Genomic DNA, 17,220 nt, shown 5'->3' with positions numbered 1-17,220 from the left:
CTGCTCTTTCAGGTCACCAGCGAAACGCCAAGGGGACGGGAAACCCAGCTCGACCGCCGCTAGAACGTCTTCCCTCGCACTGGTGAGAATAATGCTTTCTTCAATGTTGGAAGTCAGCTCAGCAGAAGGGTTCTTCAGTCTCAGATCGGGTCTGAAGCAACAATTCTGATGAGCTGGCTCCAGCAGCCGACTGATATAGCCCTAATTGGCTCATCAGTTTCAGCTGTGGAGCTAAGCTCCGCCAATTCAATTGGCATTTCATTGGCCCGTTTTCTTATCTTCAGATGTGATTGGTCGTCTAAAGCACTCCCAAAAGTCTGTTTAATAACAGACACACGTTGAAGTTCCCATATGAAGGGGAACTGTTCGATAACAGCTACTTTTTCAGGAAACAGCTGTGATTATGAGGTGAGCACCGATGAAACAGTATGGGAAACCCGATTGCTCCTCCATGACATTGGGGTACAAGTGTGTCTACAGCAAAAAACTAAGCAGATATTCTAACAATCTATCGATAAACACACACCTTGTTCTCTCACTCTGCAAAGCTGTGGTTTGCTGATCAAATGAAAAACAAAAGATGGAGAGGAGCCCCCCTAAAATAAGCCTAGCAATGCCCATGGCTTCAGAACTGACTAATCTAATGTATATGCACAAATATAATATTTTAAAGCATCCTGTAGAAGATATTAATTTAAATGAAAGATTTGTGAGGGGTGAACTCACAATTAGTTCTAATATTAGTTCATATTATGAACTGGAACAATATTTCAGATTTTGTTTTCTGTATTACTAATTAAACAAATGCAGCTTTATAGAATACAAAATAACAGAATAGAATAAATTGAAATAAATGATTAGTAAATTATTATAAATGACTTAATGATTAAAATATTTCAAATTCTTTACTGATTTGCAATGATGAAAAAATCTAAATAAGTTAAATCTTTATAAAGAGAACATTGATCGGCTGGTATTGCTATTTATGGATGAGAATTTTCATCTTGAAAGTGTTTGGTTGGATGAAAATTTATGATTTTTACTCTGTTTTCCCACAAAAAAATACTGAAACCGTACATCTGTTTAAAGGTCCTGTGAAATTAAAATGAAAATTTTTAGATGTCAGTTCCAGGATGTTAGATTTAAGGATATCTATTAGCTAGTGTGCTCCAAAACAGTGACAAAATGTGCATTCAGAAAATATAAAAACTGTTATAAACAGCAAAAGCTTGCAGTTTGAATTAAATGTTTAAATGGATGTTTTTTTTTTAACATCACCTCATACTTCAGTTTCTCATCAAATCTTCTGACCAATCAACTGCTATCTAGTATGTGACATGCCCCGCCCCCTACAAGACACTTCTCATTTGCTTTGATGCGTTTGATCTCAACCTCTTTGGCAGAGCTGTGATAAAAACGAAACGCTATTAGCTGTTTTTTATAAGAGGAGGAGCTACTCTATGTCCCACCCTGTCTTGATTTTTCAGTTGTGACATTTAATAAAAATTGCACATTTCATAGCACTTTACGGGACCTTCAAAACTAACATTTTTGTATCATGTAAAATCTGTATGTATAATCTGATTGGCTGAACTGACAGAACAGGCTCACCATTCAACCAATCAGAAGCCTAAAATGGCTTTTAAACCAGGTTTGTGTCATACTAAACTCTTTGAATCACTATATTTTTTAATTTCATGTCACCTCATACTTCAGTTTCTCATCACATCATAACCAATCAAATGCTCTCTAGTATCTGACATGCCCCGCCCCCTTCAAGACACTTCTTATTTGCTTTTCATTTGATGCGCTTAATCTCACTCTGGCAGAGTTTTTTTAAAAGGGGAGGAGCTACTCTATGTCCCACCCTCTCTTCATTTTTCAGTTGTGTTTACGCCAAACAGTGAATAAAATGTGCATATTTCCTTCACGGGACCTTTAAAAAAAAAACTACCGTTTTGTATCATGTATAATTTACATGTTTAATCTGACTGGCTGAACTGTCAGAACCAGGGATGTCTAAACTCGGTCCTGGAGGGCCGGCGTTCTGCATAGTTTAGCTCCAACTTGCTTCAACACACCTGACTGGAGAGCTTGATTAGCTGGTTCAGGTGTGTTTAATTGGGGTTGGAGCTAAAATATGCAGGACACCGGCCCTCCAGGACCGAGTTTGGACACCCCTGGTCAGAACAGACTCACTATTCAACCAATCAGAAGCTTAATATGGCTTTTAAACCAGATTTGTGTCATTATAAACTCTTTGAATCACTATATTTTTTTTTATTTCACATCATCTCATACTTCTGTTTCTTATTAAATCTTCTGACCAATCAAATGCTCTCAGTGTCTGTCATGCCTCGCCCCCTTCTTCTCATTGGCTGTTCAGTTGATGTGCTTGAGCTCAATCACTCTCACTGGTAGAGCTGTGATAAAAACAAAACACTATTGGCTGTTTTTTTTTTAAAGGGGAGGGGCTAATCTATGTCCCACCCTGTCCGATTACGCCAAACAATAAATAAAAAGATGCACATTTCAAAGTACATCACAGGACCAAAAAAACTAACATTTTGTATTATGTATAATCTATATGCATAATCTGATTGAATAAACTGACAGAACAGACTCACTATTCAACCAGTCAGAAGCCCAATACGCCTTTAAACCAGGTTTGTGTTACTTCTTAATTTCTGTGTTTTCAGGGTGATCAGTGTGTAAAGCCAGAGGAGTGTCCATGTCATCACAATGGCAGACTTTATTTCACCAATGACACCATCTCTAAAGACTGCAACACATGGTGAGCAGAAACAACAACTAGTGTGTATATATACAGTATATATATATATATATATATATATATATATATATATATATATATATATATATATATATATATATATATATATATATATATATATATATATATATATATATATGTATATAAATGTGTATATATATATATATATATATGTATATGTATATATATGTGTATATATATATATATATATATATATATATATATATATATATATATATATATATATATATATATATATATATTTATATATACATATATATATATATATATATATATATACATATATATATATATATATATATATATATATATATATATATATACATATATATATATATATATATACATATATATATATATATATATATATACATATATATATATATATATATATATATATATATATATATATATATATATATATATATATATATATATATATATATATATATATATATATATATATATATATATACATACAATAGCACAAATGAAAGTTTGTTTTTTCATAATATATGTGTCTGAAATGTGTATATATGCAATGTACATTAAAATTGATATCTTTTAATGATATATAAATATAACGAAACACCTAATATTTACATTTATTTCTATTTATATTTTACATTTATTAAAATTTAATTATACAAATATATTTAATATATACATGCATGTATATATGAGGCTCTATGTTTCCCCGTGTAATGTGTTCCATGTGCTTTTGTTTGTATCATGTGATTCCTTTGTTCTGTTTTTCCCCGCCATTAATCTGTATTCATTACTTCCACCTGTGCGTCACCCCTGTTTGTAATTAAGTTGATCATGTCTTGTGTATTTATACTCCCCTAGGTTTGCTTATTTTTTTCTGTCTTGTCAACATCCTTGTCATTCCTGTATTCTTTTGTTTCTGTTTCCTATGGTTTGTTAATAAATAGAAGATGTTTTTGATATATCTGTTTTCTGTGCGTTTGTGGACAGTATACACACATTTATTATGCTAATGCAAACTTCTAGTTTAGATGCAATTAATCATGATTAGTTTTGGCATAATATAGTATTTTCTCAATAATATACTGTGTGTGTAAATCTGTTTTTTCACATTGACAGCGTTTGTCGAGAGCAGCGCTGGCACTGCGGTCAGGCATTGTGTTCAGGCACCTGCGTGGCGACTGGTGACCCTCACTACATCACATTTGACGGCCGCCATTACTCCTTTCTGGGGGACTGTGAGTACGTTCTGGTCCAGGAGAGCAGCGGTTTATTCAGTGTCAGTGCAGAGAACGTTCCCTGCGGGAGTACAGGAGTGACCTGCACTAAATCAGTCACTCTGACCATCGGGAACACGGCCATACACCTGCTGAGAGGTGAAACACACATTCACATCAGAGAGTTATTTATCACAACAGCTGTTAGACCAGTGAAAATTGTTTTATATGAGCTATATTTTTAGGTTATACGGTACAGCAAATCATTCTTTGCATGTCAATTTCCAAACACCCCAGCAACAACCTAAAACCACCCAATAACAACCTAGAAAACACGACAACACCCTAGTAAAAACCTAGAAATCACTATAACATAAAAACCACCCACAATATCAACAACCTAGAAACCATTTAAACATCATAGCAACCACCTAAAAACCACCACAACACTCTACTAACCACCTAGAAACCACAACCACGTAAAAACCACCTATAATATCTTAACAATAATATAAAAATTGCATGCCACAACCTCAAACTGCTCAATAACAACCTAGAAACCATTTGAACATCATTGCAACCACATTAAAACCACCACAACACCCTAGTAGCAACCTAGAAACCACCCACAACACCCTAGCAACAACCTAAAACCACCCAATAACACCCTAGCAACAACCTAGAAACCACCACAACACCCTAACAACAACCTAGCAACAACCAAGAAACCACCATAACACCTCAAGCCACAACAACGTAAAAACCACCAACAACGTCTTAACAATAATATAAAAACCAACCACAGAACCCTAGCAACAACCTAAAACCACCCAAAAATACCATAGCGACAGCCTAGAAACCATTTAAACATCCTAGCAACCACCTAGAAACCACCACAACACCCCAACAACAGCCTAGAAACAGCAACACTCTACTAACCACATAGAAAACACAACAATAACGTAAAAACCACCTACAATATCTTAAAAATTAAATAAAAATCTCATACAACACCCTAGCAACAACCTAAAACCACCCAATAACACCCTAGCAACAACCTAGAAACCATTTGAACATCATTGCAACCACATCAAAACCCCCACAACACCCTAGTAACAACCTAGAAACCAGCCGCAACAACCTAAAACCACCCAATAACACCCTAGCAACAACCTAGAAAGCACCATAACACCTTAGCAACAACCTAGAAACTACAACAACAACATAAAAACCACCAACAACGTCTTAACAGTAATATAAAAACCAACCACAACACCCTGGCAACAACTTAAAACCACCCAATAACACCATAGCGACACCCTAGAAACCATTTAAACATCCTAGCAACCACCTAGAAAGCACCACATCACCATAGCAACAACACAGAAACCACCACAACAACCTAGAAACAGCAACACTCTACTAATCACCTAGAAACCACAAAAACAGCAACATAAAAACCAACTACAATATCTTAACAATAATATTAAAATCGCATACAACACCCTAACAACAACATAAAAAGCACCACAACAACCTAGCAACAACCAAGAAACCACCATAACACCTTAGCAACAACCTAGAAACCACAACAACAACTTAAAAACCACCAACAATGTCTTAACAATAATATAAAAACCAACCACAACACCCTAGCAACAACCTAAAACCACCCAATAACACCATAGCAACAACCTAGAAACCATTTAAACATCCTAGCAACCACCACAAAACCCTGGCAAAAACCTAGAAAGCTCCACAACACCCTAACAGCAACCCAGAAACCACCATAACACCTAAGCAACAACCCAGAAACCGCCCACAACACCCTAGTAACAACCTAGAACCCACGACAACATACTAAAACAATCAATCAATATTTTCATGTGAATGGGTTACAGCTGATCATACTGTGCATGTCCTGTTCTCTCAGGTAAAGCCGTGACTGTTAATGGGATTCCAGTCACTCTTCCAAAGTCATACTCTGGCAGTGGCCTGATACTGGAGCGGGTTGGGTTATTTGTGTCCCTTTCCTCTCGACTCGGAGTCACTCTGCTCTGGGATGGAGGTATTTTACTTTATGGTCAATTATAAGATTACTTTAATACTAAGGGGCTATTGATTGCTTGATTCTAATTGGCTAGTGAAGATTAAGAGAGCCAAAGTAGTTCCGGCAGGTTTTGAGTGCATTACAGCTCCGAATCACTACACTGAATGATTTGAGTTATTTCACAGTAAAAATCGCATCAAAACACAACAGAAGGATTTAAAGGAGATGTAGAGGACACTAGTGCTACACATAGGAGCAGTTTGAAGACAAAAACCTGACAAATGTCTAATATACAACATTAGAACAGTGTGTTAACTATAGTATAAGTGGAATAATTGACTGTATTCTGACTCATCACCTGTGTTGTGTAATATTTTCTAATAATTCAATAGCTCAGCTTCACTTTTTCCTTATTTAACACCGCTGTTGCGATCTAAAGCTATTTGTGTCTGTTTATACACACAGGTATGCGTGTTTACGTCCGACTGACGCCACATTTGCATGGACGAGTTGGAGGACTGTGTGGAAATTTTGATGGAGATGCAGAAAACGACTTCACTACTAGACAAGGCATCATGGAGTCCACTCCAGAGCTGTTTGGAAACTCCTGGAAGATCAGCCCTTCATGTCCTGATGTGGCAGACCAGGACCTCAGAGACCCCTGCATTGTAAGTACTTGAATTATGAACAGGACAAAACATTGGAGTTACATAGGAGTCATTTACTTGCAGAAGGATTTTGAGAGTATAGTAACTAAAAATGTAAAAAACTAATTAAATTTGTATACAAAATAAGTTTGTTTTGATAAAAATTAAGGGTGAGTGCAGTGTAAATTAATTATGTCTATATATATACACATATATGAGAAAATCATTATTAAATCTATTGCCCAACACTAATATTTACACACATTTACATAAGTAAATACGTAGACTAAAGTGATGGACTAAAAATCGTTCACTGGGCCTCGACATGAGTCATGAAATACTCTGTACATTTTATTTTTGAGTGTCTGATGCATGTTGAATGATCTCCAGATTAATCCTCACCGTGTGACGTGGGCCAAAAAGAAGTGTGCAGTGATCAATCAGGAGATCTTTAGCTCATGTCATTCAGAAGTGCCGTACCAGCAGTACTACGACTGGTGTGTGTTTGATGCCTGCGGGTAAGAACATCCAGTGGAACCAGTGAAAAGTCCATTATACTGTACATACACCTTTATATATATATATATACCCATTTTGCTGATGTTTTTATCTAAAACCCTGCTGAAAAAAACTGCTTAAACCAGCCTTAGCTGGTTTTAGTTGGTTGACCAGCCTGGTTTTAGAGGGGTTTTGGCCATTCCCAGCCTGGTGTTAGCTGATCATGCTGGAAAATGACCAAGCTGGACAAAGCTGGTTTTGGCTGGGCTCCTAGACTGGCTAAGCTGGTTTTAGCCGGTCATCTCTCAGCTAGGACCAGGCTGGAAACCAGCCTGGAAATGGCAAAAATCCCTCTAAAACCAGGCTGGACGACCAGCTACAACCAGCCTAGGCTGGTTTTAGTTGTTTTTTGTCAGTAGGGATGAGGATTACAGCTTTAGATGAAATGTTCATGTTGTTGTCTTTTATAGGTGTGACTCTGGTGGTGATTGTGAGTGTTTGTGTACTGCTGTAGCTGCGTATGCAGAAGAGTGTAACCGCAGAGGAGTGTATGTGCGCTGGAGGTCACAAGAACTCTGCCGTGAGTCTATCATTTCACCCTAGCCATAGCATAGCAACTGTGTAACAAACTTTCAACCACAAAGCAACCACCTGGAACACCTTAGCAACAGTATTCTATCTTTGCAACCATCCAGAACACAATAGGGACCACATAGCAACACTGTAGCAACACCCTGGCACAGATACAACCTAGCACCCAAACATAGGACCCAACTAGCAACCATCCTGAGCACCATTTATCAACCACCCAAAACATGCTAGTAACCACATTTTAACAATCATAGAGAACACTCTAGCATTTGCATAGCAACCACAGAGAATACCCTAGAAACTTCCCTTGGACACCTAGCAACCCACCAGAAAACTATAGTATTCACCTAAATAGGCTTTAGCAACAGCTTTGTAACAACCCCATATCTACAGTTTAGACATCCAAGAAACTTTATAGCAATGCGTTATCGACATCCCAACAAGACCTTAGCAACCAGTTAGAATGCTCTAATAATCAGCCAGAAAACTTGTACAACTTCATAGCAACACCTTAGCAACGACTAGAAAACTATATGTGCATTCGACTTGAACCACAACTGCAGCCGGTGATCAACGAGATTAGCTGAGTGCAGGCAAGGGTGGAGTCGTCAAGCCAGACACTTCGGGGCTCAAAGTTGCGGCAATCATGATGACCGATCACATGGCATCATCATCATTTACCGCTTCGTTCTTTCTGATGTGTCTTACTAAAGGCATACATACAGTTTGTCTTCACCAGTGTTTAATCTGTACACTGTCATGTGTCTCCAGCTCTGCAGTGTGAGAACGGATTGGTTTATGAGGCCTGTGGTGCTGCCTGTTCTCCAGCGTGTCCCAGCACTCCTTCTCTCTCTGACAGCCTGTGCAGCGCCCTCTCCTGTGTGGAGGGCTGTTTCTGTCCTCAAGGCACCGTTTACCATGGTAAGAGCTGTTTATTTGTTTTTGCATGTAAATGTGATGCATTTTCCAGTTTGCTGTAGTAACTCATGTTGTTGTAGCAAACAAAAGCAGTGGTTGTTTTTCATCTCTCGTCTTACCTGCTTTTTGTCACCTGATATATCACTTATATATTTTATTAAGTAAAAAAGTGTAGTTATGCAAATATCCATCTCCAGATTTGATTACTTTTTTTTATTTGTTTGTTTTCTGTGAAATTTTGATTATTTAAAAGTAAAAAGAATAATGTAAGTAGTATTTCGAGATGAGTATTTAGATTCTCTTGATTATCTATTAAAGACTATAAAGAGATTCAGATATGGTCATCATGCTTGTTTATCCTTTCATTCATTTTACTTCAGCTTAGTCCCTTAATTCATCCGAGGTCGCCACAGCGGAATGAACCGCCAACTATTCCAGCATATGTTTAACACAGCGGATGCCCTTCCACCTACTACCCAGTACTAGGAAACACTCATACACACTCATTCACACACACTCATACACTACGACTAATTTTGTTCATCAATTCACCTATAGCGCATGTGTTTGGACTGTGGGAGAAACCGGAGCAGCCGCAAACTCCACACAGAAAAGCAAACTGACCCAGTGACAGTGCTAACCACTGAGCCACCATGTTGCCCCATGTTTAATAACAAAACCCTCACTTTTTTTTGTTCTTTGGCAGCAGTTCTATAGAGCTTTGATCATAAAGCTTATTATTTTAATATTCCCTTAATAAGGCACAGATATCTCACCCTGCAAAAACATGTTTTTATTTACAATATCGGCAGTTCATTCTGTTGTGGTGACCCTTGGTAAATCAGGGACTAAGCTAAAGGGAAATATCGACACTTATACATTCGTCACGTCTTTATAATGTATCAATGGAATATACTTGCGTGATTTAATCATCATTTTGTAAAATAGTTTTTATTATATTTATATTTGTGTAATTTATATATATTTATTTATAATTTAGATATTTTATATATTTTATATTTATTATAATATTTTTCTTTTGAAATACATACTTTTACCTTTTATTTGCCTTATTTTTTGGCCATTTTCTTTCATGAACCTGTCCTCTGACTACACAAATTTTTTAAGTTCTTAAATAAATGCAAGAGGCCCTTGAAATGGTATTCATGCTCAACTACAGATACCTGTATATCTTTAGAAAATGTAATAGGAACTGTGGCCGAGTTGAAGTGTCAGAATTTTAAATGAATTTTTGACAATATAAGCATTAGCTTTTGCACAAAATTGCATATTTTGCTCTGAAAAAACAAACCATAAACTGAGCCGTTTATGTGCAGTTGAAGTCAGAATTATTATCCCCCCTGAATTATTAGCCCCACTGTTTATTTTTTCCCCAATTTCTGTTTAACGGAGAGGAGATTTCTTCAACACATTTCTAATCATAATAGTTTTAATAACTCATCTCTAATAACTGATTTATTTTCTCTTTGTCATGATGACAGTAAATAATATTAGACTAGATATTCTTCAAGAAACTTCTATACAGCTTAAAGTGACATTTAAAGGCTTAACTAGGTTAACTAAGTTAACTAGGCAGGTTAGGGTAATTAGGGAAGTTATTGTATAATGATGGTTTGTTCTGTAGACAGTCAAAAAAAAAATTGCTTAAAGGGGCTAATAATATTGACCTTAAAATGGTTCATACAAATTAAAAACTGCTTTTATTCTAGCCGAACTAAATCAAATAAGACTTCAGAAGAAAAGATATTATCAGACATACTGTGAAAATTTCCTTGCTTCATTTGGGAAATATTTAAAGAAACAACGCAAAGGGGGGCTAATTATTCTGACTTCAGCTGTATGTGTCTGCGTGTTTGTCTGATGCATTTTCCAGCGTGCTGCAGTAACTGATGTAGTGTTTGTTGGGTGTTTTTCTCTGGTCTTGCAGACGATGCATGTATTGCTCCATCTCAGTGTCCATGTGAGTGGGACGGCTCTGTGTTTCCTGCAGGAGCGACGGTCACGCAGCACTGCCAGAACTGGTCAGTCTGTTTATCATCCTGAATTTATTTATTTTTTATAATTATTTTTTAAGGGTTTTCACCTTTATTGGGTGATTTTACAGACAGGAATTTTACAGATTTTCCAGATTTACATTTTACAGATAGGAAAGTGTGGGGACAGAGATAGGGGAAGGATTGGCAAAGGACATCGAGCCGGGAATCAAACTCGAGTCACCGTGAGCACCTTGGTGCTATGTGTTGACGCACTAACCACTAGGCTATTGGCGCTGTTGATCATGCTTAATTTTAAACACTACATTAATCAAAACAGCAATAGTGATTTATTATTATTATTGTTTTACAGTATTTAATGTAACGATGACCTATAGAAATATATAGAGATGACTTGTTTATTAGATTTCTAATCATTTGTTTTTTTTGTCTGCTAATAATGTTTACATAGAGTACGTAAAGACTAAAACTGAACAAAACACCTTTAAATTTTGACACTCTTTTCTATAACGCTACCAATTGACAGATATTAACGAAGCCTAATTTACCTAATGTGTACTTACTGCACTTTTTGTAGGGCAGAATAGGCCAGTGTGTGGTTAAATTAGATTGTATAAGTAAACATTTAATGAAAAAGTCCTGCCTATGTGTTTTTTTAATGGGTTTAATGTCTTAATCCGCAGCTCTTGTTCTGCTGGTTTGTGGCAGTGTGTTGGATCTCCATGTCCTCCTCCATCACCCTGTAAGGACTCAGAGTTTCGCTGTTCTGGTGGATCTGAGCGCTGTATTCCTGCAGTGTGGGTCTGCGATAATGAAGACGACTGTGGGGACGGATCTGATGAGGTCTGTCCAATCACCTGTCCTCCTGAACACTTCCGCTGCTCTGGCGGAGCATGTTTACCTGTGGAGCTCAGGTGTGATGGACATCCAGACTGCGCCGACCAATCAGATGAGGACTTCTGTCCTCCGAGCATACCCGAGTCTGGCTGTCCCTCCGGAGAGTTCAGGTGTGCGAACGGACGCTGTGTGCCGGAGCATAAAGTCTGTGATGGGAGGATGGATTGCGGATTTGCTGATGACTCTGATGAATATGGTATGTCTATGTATTATTAAGCCTTATGTATTATATTATATTAAGGCGGCACGGTGGCGCAGTGGGTAGCACAATCGCCTCACAGCAAGAAGGTCACTGCTTCGAGCCTCGACTGGGTCAGTTGGCGTTTCTGTGTGGAGTTTGCATGTTTTCCCCATGTTGGCGTGGGTTTCCTCCAGGTGCTCCGGTTTCCCCCACAGTCTAAACACATGCGCTATAGGGGAATTGATTAATTTAATTGGCCGTAGTGTATGAGCGTGTGTGAATGTGAGAGTGTGTAAGGGTGTTTCCTAGTATTGGGTTCGGCTGGAAGAGCATCCACTATGTAAAACATATGCTGGAATAGTTGGTGGTTCATTCCGCTGTGGTGACCCCAGATAAATAAGAGATTAAGCTGTATGAAAATGAATGAATGAATGAATGAACGATTAGCACAGTCATATCTTTGCTGAAAACCTGTGCACATAAAGAAATCTAATATATGGTAATATATGCAAATTATATTTATACATTATTATTATTATTATTATTATTGGAATTACAAATATGTATAAATTAATGCCAAAATAAATTATGCCATATAGCTATTATTTTGTAAATGTGTTCATATAATACTTTCAGTAGCGGCGCAAGTTTAATTGGCGCTCTAGGCATTGACGGTCGTGCCGCCCTCACTGTGTTCGTGCCACCCTTTCGTGGATGAAAGTGAATATGGGGGCGGTGGGTTGTTGATGGTGTCGCAGTCGAAAGTGAAAAGCATTATGAGGGAGTTGTTGCAGACGAAAGTGAAGAGTGGGGGTGGGGGAGATGTGGACGGAGGGATGTTGTCACTGATGAAAGTGAAGGTTGGGGAGGGGATGGATGTGGACAGGTGGTTGTTGTCGCAAACGAAAGTGAAGGGTGGGGTGGTTGGTGTCACGGATTAATGTCACATATGTCAAAATATTACTAAATTTTAGGTTTATATATTTATTGGAATTACAAATATGTACAATATCTTAATTAATGCTATATATCTATTATTTTGTAAATGTGTTCATATATTACCATTAGTAGTGAGGCAAGCTTAATTGGCACTCCAAGCAAACGACGGTCGTGTCGCTCACACGGTGTTCATGCTGAACTTTAGAGGATGAAACTGAAGCGGGGGTTGTAGATGGTTTCGCAGTCGAAAGTGAAGAGCATTATTGGGGGGGAGTTGGTGTCTCGGATGAAAGTGAAGGGTGGGGGTTGGTGGGATTGTGGACGGAGGGAATGTTGTTGCGGTCGAAAGTGAAGGAGGGGGGATGTGGACGGGTGGTTGCTATCACGAACTAAAGTGAAGGGCGGGGAGTGGCTGGTGTCGTGGGCAAAAGTGAGGTGGGGTGTTGTGGTAGGGCGTTTTGCTGGTTGAGGGTGTCATGGACAAACGTGAAATGTCACCCCTTGCAAGATGCCACCCTGGGAGATCGGCCCCATGCCTAAATCTGCCACTGATTACCATATATGAACATAACATAGAAATATTTGCTGAAAACCAGTGTACATAAAGAAATTAGATATTTGGAGATATATGCCTATTATTTATGACTTACAAGTTCAAATTGAGATTTAACTTTGTTAATATATATATCTTTTTTCCAACCATTGCAATTAAAAAAATATGCAATACATGTATTTTGTAATATAAATATACATAAATAAATATTTATAAATTGTATATTTGTGTTCATCCCATGGCACTTCTCGTAAAGAGTAGGGGTGTAACCCCGGTGTCCTGGCTAAAGTTCCTATATTGGCCCTTACAATCATGGCCTCCCAATCATCCCCATCCACCGAATTGCCTCTATCACTGGCTCTCTACTCCACCAATAGCTGGTGTGTAGTGAAGCACTGGCACCGTTGTCCTGTGGCTGCCGTCACATTATCCAAGTGGATGCTACACACTGGTACTGGTGTGGAGAGCCCCCCACCCCCATCATGATTGTAAAGCTCTTTGGGTGTATGTCCATACACAATAAATGCGCTATATTAAAAAATACACATTACATTACACATTATATTACATTCATATATGGCTATGAATGTATAGATACAAATATATTTAATACATTTGAACATATTTGTACATATTGTAGTAGTTAAAATATAGTTAAAATATATGTAAATGGACATTTTTGAAATATACATGTTGCATATGTGATATATTTTATATATGTGAAAATCAATATATATATATATATATTTTCATAGGGGATGATCCTCAATAAACCAATACAATTTGCAATTTTTATTTTGTATTCAGTCTAGAAGTTCAATAAGTTGCCCTGATTCATAAAATCTGATTGTATCCATCATTTTTTTCTGTGTAATATGAATGATATAATCGTCTGCTTATCCAGATGTTCTGTCCTGATGTGGTGTTGTTGTCTGAATGTTTCCTGAATCTGAGTATTTTCTGAATGCTTTATCAATGTTGTGCTGTTTTTCTGCAGACTGTGGCGTGGTGTGTCGGCCGGAGGAGTTTCGCTGTTCCTCCGGCCGCTGTGTGCTGTTTCTGCACCGCTGTGATGGTCACGATGACTGTGGAGATTACAGTGATGAGCGAGGGTGTGTGTGTGCTCTCGGAGAGCTCCAGTGTCCCGGAGATCAGTGTGTGTCTGCAGAGAGAGTGTGTGACGGACACAGAGACTGTCCATCCGGCATCGATGAGCTCATCTGTCCTGCTAAAGGTATCAGTGATGGAAATTAACACTCGATGCATTTTAATGCCCAAAAATTTGTCAAAATATGCATACAATATGAATGAGTTTAAGGATTATAAACTAAATGTGCCTACAGAGTTGCATTCATCATTATTTCTATAGCACTTTTACAATGTAGATTGTGTCAAAGCAGCTTAACATAGAAGTTTTAGTAAATTCAGTGAGTTCAGTTCATTTCACTTCAGTGTGGTTTATTTTCACTGCTGAGAGTCCAAACACTAAAGAGCAAATCCATCCATGCGCAGCTCTACAAGTCCTAAACCAAGCAAGCCAGTGGCGACAGTGGCAAGTGTCAAGTGTGACAGACGCTAGAGGCCATGGTCTTAGCCTTGGTAGAGCACCCGACTCCCATGCAGAAGGTCGCCGGTTCAATACCAGCTCGGAGCGGGTTGGGTGGCGTAGGACCGGCGGGTTACATTGGTGCCGTGACCCGGATGGGAGTGAGGTTTAGGGGGGTGAGTGTAACGGAGGCCAGCTAGTAAGTGCAGTGCAGGTAAACCTCGCTCCTCTGACCTCTAAAGGTGCTCTAGCGACAGACACTAGGAGCCATGGTCTTTAGCCTCCTTGGTAGAGCACCCGACTCCCATGCGGAAGGTCGCTGGTTCAATACCAGCTAGAATCGAGTTGGGTGGCGTAGGACCGGCGGTGTTACACAAGGAACATACGTGGAGCCATACGTGTGTAATGATCTCATGATTTCAACCCATCAAACTGACTGAAACTGGTTCAAATATTAAAGGCAGTGTCTTTTTGCTGATGTATGCTGATATAAAGCACGTGTGGTAATCCTGTAAATATCTGCTGGTGTGATTGTAGGATGCAGTCAGTTTGAGTTCGGCTGTACGAGTGGTCAGTGTGTGCCGCTAGCGTGGCGATGTGATGGTGAGACCGACTGTCTTGACGGCAGTGATGAGAAACGCTGTTCTCGCAGCTGTCAGTCTGACCAGTTCCTCTGCCAGAGCGGAGACCAGTGCATCCTGTACCAGCAGCTCTGTGACGGGACGCCAAACTGTAGAGATGCCTCAGACGAGAGCCTGGACAACTGCGGTAAGATACTAGAGTCTTTTCACTTCATACTGGAAGCTCATTAGCGGGACTATAGTTTAATTGATAACCTCTATTTTTACTTTACACTGCCTAGCAGGGGCACCGCTGACTGCCACGGGTTCTCTGACAACCGGGGGGGGGGATGAAAGTAAAGTGAATTGCGAATGAAAGTGAAGACCGGTGGGGAGGGTTTGGTTGGAGGATCGCGAATGAAAGTGAAGAGCAGTGGGTGGGGGTCATTATAAGTATGTAAAGCTGAGGCTCAAATGTGCATCCATGACATGCAATCAGTGTTTTTAAGCCTTAGATGTACATTTCACCTTCAGAAATTTCACATTTACCTTTGAAGTACCTTTTTTCTGACTTTTCACCAAAAAAATCAATATACAGTATATCTACATTTTAGCTCACTGTTGTGTATTGGCAGAATGTACACAATGATTATTAGGGCAATAGGGTTAAGGCAATACAAAATTCCGTTTGTACAATATAAAAACAATGGAAAATGTGTGCAGATCAGACACTGAGTAAACACTGTGTCATCACCATGTGTTTTCCTCCAGGATCCACACGGATTCCTCCCTGTCCAGGCAGCTTCTCATGTGATAATCGCACATGTGTGAACGCTTCACGTGTGTGTAACGGCATTCCTGACTGCCCGAAAGGAGAAGACGAGATCCTCTGTGGTCAGTGACTACTCAAACTAAATATCTCAAATCTTTATTCTGATCAAATGATCAAATGTCTGTTTATGTTATGTTAAAACACTCCTATAACTCACCTAAAATATAATGTAAAATAAATAAATAAATAAATATATATATATATTAGAATTTATTTATACACACAAATAATGTAAATTGTAATATGTAAATAAATTAAATATTAATCCTTTTTATAATTCATTTTTTTATAGTTTTTCTTTATTAGTTTAAATACAATCTAATTGGATGCATGCATTTAATGATGCACTCCTAAATATACTAATTATTTAGAAACAAAAGTATGAATTTATAAAAAAATGTTTAAAGAGGTTATATAAAAATACGTCAGTTTTGATTTAAAGCAATGTTTTATATGCATGCAGTATACAAATATACATACTGTATTCTACAGCAGTAAAAGCACGGAAATAATCTATTTAAAACCTATTAAGGGTAGCACACTGTATATATAATTGTCATTTTGTCCAGATAAAGTGAGGCCCTCCGCAGCGCCCCCTAGTGAAGGAAACACCAGTCGCATCTGTCCAGAGTTCACCTGTGCTGATGGATCCTGTGTTCCATTTAATACGGTATACTAACCTCTTCTGTATCCATTCAGTGTTTGTTTGTGTTTATGCATCACCTGAATAGAATCAGGGTCATTTTATATAATGCAAAACAGCATATACGGTTGAAGTCAAAATTATTAGCCCTCATGAATTTTGTTTTCTTTGTCAAATATTTCCCAAATGATGTTGAACAGATTCAGGAATTTTTCACAGTATTTCCTATAATATTTTTTCTTCTGGAGAAAGTCTTATTTGTTTTATTTTGGCTAGAATAAAAGCAGTTTTTAATTTTTAATAAACTATTTTAAGGTCAATATTATTAGC

General features: G+C 38.1%; 1 protein-coding gene across 1 annotated transcript in view; it reads left to right on the top strand.

The window, feature by feature from the left end:
* Window positions 1-351: 351 nt before the first annotated feature.
* Window positions 352-17,220, top strand: part of LOC130218909 (SCO-spondin-like) — a 76,457-nt gene continuing 59,588 nt past the window's right edge. Inside the window, exons 1-14 of the mRNA XM_056451227.1 lie at window positions 352-408; window positions 2,700-2,794; window positions 3,923-4,179; window positions 5,954-6,088; window positions 6,536-6,738; window positions 7,108-7,235; window positions 7,686-7,795; window positions 8,578-8,727; window positions 10,673-10,766; window positions 11,423-11,832; window positions 14,307-14,543; window positions 15,393-15,623; window positions 16,187-16,309; window positions 16,817-16,917. Of these exons, the coding sequence (XP_056307202.1) occupies window positions 352-408; window positions 2,700-2,794; window positions 3,923-4,179; window positions 5,954-6,088; window positions 6,536-6,738; window positions 7,108-7,235; window positions 7,686-7,795; window positions 8,578-8,727; window positions 10,673-10,766; window positions 11,423-11,832; window positions 14,307-14,543; window positions 15,393-15,623; window positions 16,187-16,309; window positions 16,817-16,917 (2,331 nt within the window). The remainder of the gene's footprint in view (window positions 409-2,699; window positions 2,795-3,922; window positions 4,180-5,953; window positions 6,089-6,535; window positions 6,739-7,107; window positions 7,236-7,685; window positions 7,796-8,577; window positions 8,728-10,672; window positions 10,767-11,422; window positions 11,833-14,306; window positions 14,544-15,392; window positions 15,624-16,186; window positions 16,310-16,816; window positions 16,918-17,220) is intronic.

This window comes from Danio aesculapii, chromosome 24, assembly GCF_903798145.1.
Source record: "Danio aesculapii chromosome 24, fDanAes4.1, whole genome shotgun sequence".
Lineage (NCBI taxonomy): Eukaryota > Metazoa > Chordata > Actinopteri > Cypriniformes > Danionidae > Danio > Danio aesculapii.
This window is presented reverse-complemented; position numbering and strand designations above follow the sequence as displayed.